This window comes from Portunus trituberculatus, chromosome 20 (genome assembly GCF_017591435.1).
Source record: "Portunus trituberculatus isolate SZX2019 chromosome 20, ASM1759143v1, whole genome shotgun sequence".
Classification (NCBI taxonomy): Eukaryota; Metazoa; Arthropoda; class Malacostraca; order Decapoda; family Portunidae; genus Portunus; species Portunus trituberculatus.
This window is the reverse complement of record NC_059274.1, coordinates 7,573,957-7,580,000: the sequence shown is the minus strand read 5'-3', so window position 1 is coordinate 7,580,000 and position 6,044 is coordinate 7,573,957. Positions and strand designations below refer to the sequence as shown.

Below are 6,044 nucleotides of genomic sequence, written 5' to 3'. Positions count from 1 at the left end.
ACCTCAACAATAACTCCCTGACGGCTCTGAGTCCGGGGGTTTTCCGGGGTCTGTTGGAGCTGCAGGTGCTGAACCTTTCCGATAATAACCTTTACTTGGACTCGAGCCACGACGACCTGCTGCGTGGCCTGCGGCGACTCGTCATCCTTGACTTGTCTCGTAACGCCCTGACCACCATCACGCAGCATCTGTTCCGTGACCTCACTTCTCTACAGCGCCTCGATCTCTCCCACAACACCATCCAAAATCTCGAGGACGACAGCTTCACCTCCCTCTCCAACCTGTACGCTATCGACCTCTCCCACAACCTGATCCTGAGCCTCGGGGAGGGCAGCCTTCGGGGTCTGGTGGGCCTCAGTCTCCTACACCTCATCAATAACTCCTTGATAGAGCTTCATCCCCACACTTTCCGTCACAGCTCCAACCTGAAGGAGGTGTTTCTTGCAGACAACCACCTACAAGTTATCCCGACGGCGCTGGAGAACCTCTCGTTTATAAAGGTTCTGGACGTGAGCAGGAATGAAATCGCCAGCTTTCAGCCCTTCATGTTCGGCGGCCTGAGCAACCTGGAGATTCTGAACGTGAGTTACAACAAAATGAATGGCATCTCGGAGGGCGCGCTTGCAGGCCTCGTCTCGCTCCAGGTCCTGGATTTGCGGGACAATCAGATGAGGACGGTGAGTGAAGGGTCATTCAAGGGGATCCCGCGCGTGAGGACGCTGACGCTGATGAGAAACGAACTCAGCGACATAAACGGAGTCTTCGCGGGGCTGGAGCACCTCAGGACGTTAGATTTGTCTCACAACAACATTAAGATGTTTGACTACGCCTTCATCCCCCGCCAGCTGCAGACCCTCGACCTGAGTCACAACAGGATTGAGCAGCTTGGAAACTTCTTCAAGGTGCACAACGTCCTCACCCTGGAGGTCCTGGACGCCAGCCACAACGCCATCAGGAAACTTACAGAGGTGTCTCTCCCCAACACCATCCGAAGGGTCGTGCTGCACCACAACAACATCAGCCGCGTGCTGCCCAACACCTTCGGGGACAAGGCCGGCGTGCACGACATTGATCTGCGGGTGAATGTTATCCAGAGACTCAATCCGAAGTCGATTAGTGTCCGAGGCACCGTCGGTCATCCCACCAACGCTCGGGTCTTGCTTGCAGGGAACCCGCTGGTGTGTGACTGTGAGATGGAGTGGCTGCACGGCTCCTCGGACACTGCCATCACCACGCCGGAGCCCACCGAGGTCACTTATCTACAGCCTCGCATTGACGACCTCGTTCACGTCACCTGCACCCTCCTGCACTCCCGCGGCGGCCCATCAGTGATGACCCGTGTCCTCGACACCTCCCGTGAGAACTACCTGTGTCCCTACGCCACCCACTGCTTTGCGCTGTGTCACTGCTGTGACTTCATCGCCTGTGACTGCCAGATGAAGTGCCCGGACGCCTGTTCTTGTTTCCGTGACGACACTTGGTCCATGAACCTCGTAGACTGTTCCGGCGGCCGCCTGGATCGCCTCCCGGACCGCATCCCCATGGACGCCACCGTGGTGCTGCTGGATGGCAACAATCTGCAGGTGCTGCACGCCCACCACTTCATCGGCCGCCACAGCATCCAGCAGCTCTTCCTTAACAACTCACAGATTCAGACTCTTCAGAACCGCACTTTCCATGGCCTCATTTCTCTCCACATTCTTCATCTGCAGGACAACATGATCGTTCACCTCAATGGGTTCGAGTTTTTTGGTCTGCAGCGTCTGAAGGAACTCTACCTTCAAAACAACCGCCTTTCTTTTGTTAATAACGCAACTTTTCTCAGCCTCAAGAGTCTGGAAGTCCTGCGGCTGGACAATAACTTCCTCATAGACTTCCCCGTGTGGCTCCTTGCTCACAACCACCACCTCACCACCGTCTCTCTGGCCAACAACCCCTGGGACTGTGACTGTCGTTTCGTGGAGTTGCTCAGGCAGTGGCGTGAAGAGAAGCCTGGACAGCTGCTTGCCCCCGAGGAAGTGTTTTGTCTGTACGGGGACTCCGGCATGGTGGGGCCCAACATAGTGCTGCCTGAGTATTCGTGTGTCAAGAGTCAGCAGAGGGTCACTCAATATCAATTTGGACAGAGGCAGCTGCCCTTTCTGGCGGGCGGCCTGTGTGGCGGCGTGGCGCTCATCAGTGCCCTGGTGGTCGTGGCCATGCTGGTGGCTCGCAGGAAGGCGGCTGCTGCCAACAAGCTGGGGATTAACAGCCCGCCATCGTATTGTCAGGAGGAAGACGGCAAGGTATTTGATGCCTACATTAGCTACAGCACCTTCGATGCCTCCTTCGTGCGTGATGTCATTGCCACCAAACTGGAGAACAATTGCCCAAGTTATAAGCTTTGTCTTCACTCTCGTGACTTCAGCGAGAATAGTCGCCTCTCTGAGTTCATAACACAGTCACTCAACTTCAGCAGACGGACCATCATCGTACTCTCCAAGAACTATGTGGATCACGAGTGGAAAAACTCCACTTTTAAGAAGGCGCACGTGGACGGTCTGCGTGATAACGACATGAACCTTATCGCTGTGTACTACGACAATGTGTCCTACTCGGCCTTCGACGCGGACTTGAAGGCGGTGGTGCGGCGGTGCTCCAAGCTGCGGTGGGGCGACAAGCACTTTTGGAGGAAACTGGTGGAGCTGATGCCGCAGCGGCAGACCTACACCGGCCTGCCTGTCTACATGTCTGATAACTCTTACAAGTCGGCCACGCTTCCAGCCGTCGTGCCACCGACGACCCTGCCGCTCCCCTCCTCCTCCTCCGTCCTCACCTCCACCACAGGCCTCACCACGCCCTCCGAGGTTGACCGCAGAACCTCCTATTTGACAGAGCCTCCGGCTACCTATAAGGCTCCGCCGCCGCCGCGCCCCTGCTGCTCCCCGCCAACGTGTGACTACATCGTGATGCAGGGCCGAGACTGTAGGGACCCTCACTGCACGTGTCGCCGTCACTCGCACGCCGCTTACACCTTCATCGATGGCGACAGTTCTTCCCTGCACACCTACACCTCCCTGGAGCCCTTCACCGGTCCCAGTCCCCACCACATGCCGGTCCCTGCCCCTGCGCCCCCTACCTCCACCCCTAATCATGTGCCCCGCCCGCCCTCCGCCAGTAGTGATCATTACAGCGCTATCGACGCTCCGCTGAGGAGGAGTGGCCGGGCTAGCAAGCGCAAGAAAAAGCGACCCCAGAGCCAGACTTACTCTCCGCCCTCTACAGAGGATGTCGCCGAAAACTACGTCAAGGAAGCTGTGCCCGAGCAGCCTCCCATGGGCACTGGCACCTTCAGGCGAACCAAGAGCCTCAGAGTGAAGCGTGCCGCGGCCGAGAGACACAGCGACTACTCCACAGACCACTCCAGCGACCGTTCCAGTGGCAGATCCTTTGATCACTCCGTGACTTCAGGAGCAGCAGCAGCAGCAGCAGCAGCAGGATTTGATCCCCACAGTGCCCTTTACACGGGTCTTGCCGACTCTCCGCCCGACCCCAATCTGAACTCCGAGGAATGCTTTGTTTAGTCTAGTCCATCGCTGCCGCTGTCAGGAGCAGCAGCATCAGTATCGGCAGCTGAGCGCGGAAGCAACAACAGCAGGAACAGGAACCAGCAGCAGTGACACGCGGCGCCCGATCCTCATCTTGCTGTATTGATGGGCGGCCGCTTAGTGGAACCTTCACTCAAGCCTGCTGCCTGCTCCCTGCCGCCTGCCGTGTGGTTCCTCCCTTGGCGAGCGTCCCGCCAGCAGGGTGCCTCGCTGATATTCTAACAGTGTACGAGCCGTCCCGTTGATTGTAAGTCACCCTTCATTACCCTCACTTTTGAAGTCAGAAATGTTATCCCGGGCGCCGCCTGCCGGTGCTGGATGGGAGGGGCTGCCGCCGCCGCCGCCGCCGCCGCCGCCACCGCCGCCGCCGCCGTCCCGAATCCGCCTCGACGCCTGGCGCATCACTCCTTCCCTCGAGGTTCGGGGCGTCCGTGGGTCACCTGGGGCCGCGCCCCTACTCAGGAGGCGCTCCGGTGGTCCGCCTCTAGTTTTGGGCGTGAGGGAGAGCATCGCCTGTGTCCACCTAGCCGCACTGCCAGGCCGCGTGGTGTGGCAGCCGTTCCCCTCCGACCCGCCCCGCCGCCCCGCCGCCCCTCGCACCGCCAAACAAGGGAAGGAGGCGCGCCCCGCACCTCCGAGAACACCGCCACTGTAGTGTTGTAGTCCCGCCGTGACAACGCCAGTCGTTTCAATCCTCAAGAACTACCTCTCGTGGAGTTTCTAATAAGAACGCATCTTGAAATACTGAAGAAAGAACAGTTAAAAAGGTATTTAAATATTACCCAGATGATCTTCTGTTGTTTTTTTTTCTGAAATAAACCAAAGAAAAAGACAAAAAAATGCACATACCGTAACGCACCAAGCACGTGTCCGGTGAGTCCCGCCACAAATGTCACGTCGAGGAACCTTGTGAATTGTGTGTGGTGGGAGGCGAGTGTTCAGTGTGTGAATTATGTGCCAGAGTCAGAATAAACTTGGCGGCAGTGTCTTGTGTTGAGCCGAGCACGTGGGAGGCAGGGAGGAGGATCTAGACCTTTGTTCCACCACCCCGGCACCATCTGTCTTTCTCATCTGTTCCTCAATCTTACCACAGCTCCACCACTCCTTCCCCTGCTCTTCCATCTCCACCCTCTCCCCTTGTCTACCAGCTGGTCTCTCCCCCCTCCCCATTGTCCTCCTCAAATATTCTGCACTTCATCCACAAACCAACCTTCAGCTGTTCATTGTGTGTTCTTCGCGGCGTCACCTGGCCTCCTATATCCCTTTCCTCTCACAATGCCTCACCTTACCTTCTTTACCTGTGAGTCTTGCACAACCACTCGTCTTGTCAGGTTTGTCACGCGTTAGTATCTTCAGGTATTTGTTGTTCCTGTAGTTTTACGCCTCTATCGGCCAGTCCTCGAGTTAGCTTCAAGTTTGTCTTTATTTGTCTTTTCTTTCTCTTCATTTCTGTTCTATCTCTCGCTTCGCTCAAGGGAGAATGAATGATTATCCGGCGACATTTCTTCCATGTCACGTTAATTCGTTACCTGCTTGACAAGAACTTCGGTGTTTCAGTTCTGCTACGTATTCTAATTTTATTCTTTCTTTTTTTTTTTTTTTTTTTTTTTTTATTTCCGCTGTCAGTCAGACGGTTAGTGTTGATCAACGCGATAGTTTTACTCAACTTCTCTTGTCAGTCATTAATTTGTAACTGAGAAACTGTCGCTCTCTCTCTCTCTCTCTCTCTCTCTCTCTCTCTCTCTCTCTCTCTCTCTCTCTCTCTCTCTCTCTCTCTCTCTCTCTCTCTCCTCATATTTAATTATTCATGTGAGTTTTAAGCTTCCATCTCTTTCATCTTAGTAAATATTTTTGCCTTCGAGCCTTTTTCATTCCACTTTATTGCCTTTTATTTCTATCCCTCTTCCTTCAGTCCCCCTCTCCATCCCCCTCTCCCCCCTGCCTCCCTCCACACCTGCCTCTCACCTGTGCTGGGGCCAGGTATGGAAGCCCACAGGTGTATAATGTCTAGTCACTTATAAACGTGTAATAATGAATTGAGTGTTGGAGAGGATTAAGTCCTTGTGTATTTTTCTATACAAAATAAACATTAAAAATTGCTCACCCTTCTCCGTTTTCTGTCATCCTGTGTTGAAGAAAACAAATGTTAGGCTAAAATATTCTCCGTTTTCTTTGTACTTGCGATTAAAGATTTTATTAATTTTCAACGTAGTTTATGCTAGTTCGTGTACTCCAGTTTTTATTAATATTTTTTTTCTCTAACTGAATATAAACTACAATTTTTTCCCTTTTAGTCTAATTTAACGTCAAACATGATAAATAATGTTTCTATCAATTTTGTGTATTTTCTAGGTATATAGATTTTCCAGTTTCCACCTCATCGCTTCACACAAACATGTTTTCACAGGACACAATATGTTATTATAGTGTTTTTTAAGTCTTAGCTCGTGTTCACCT

General features: G+C 53.7%; 1 protein-coding gene across 1 annotated transcript in view; it reads left to right on the top strand.

The window, feature by feature from the left end:
* Positions 1-5,692, top strand: part of LOC123506677 (toll-like receptor Tollo) — a 37,696-nt gene extending 32,004 nt beyond the window's left edge. Inside the window, exon 3 of the mRNA XM_045258928.1 lies at positions 1-5,692. This exon is cut by the window's left edge and continues 640 nt beyond it. Within this exon, the coding sequence (XP_045114863.1) occupies positions 1-3,563 (3,563 nt within the window). The 3' untranslated portion in view covers positions 3,564-5,692.
* The last annotated feature ends 352 nt before the right edge of the window (positions 5,693-6,044 follow it).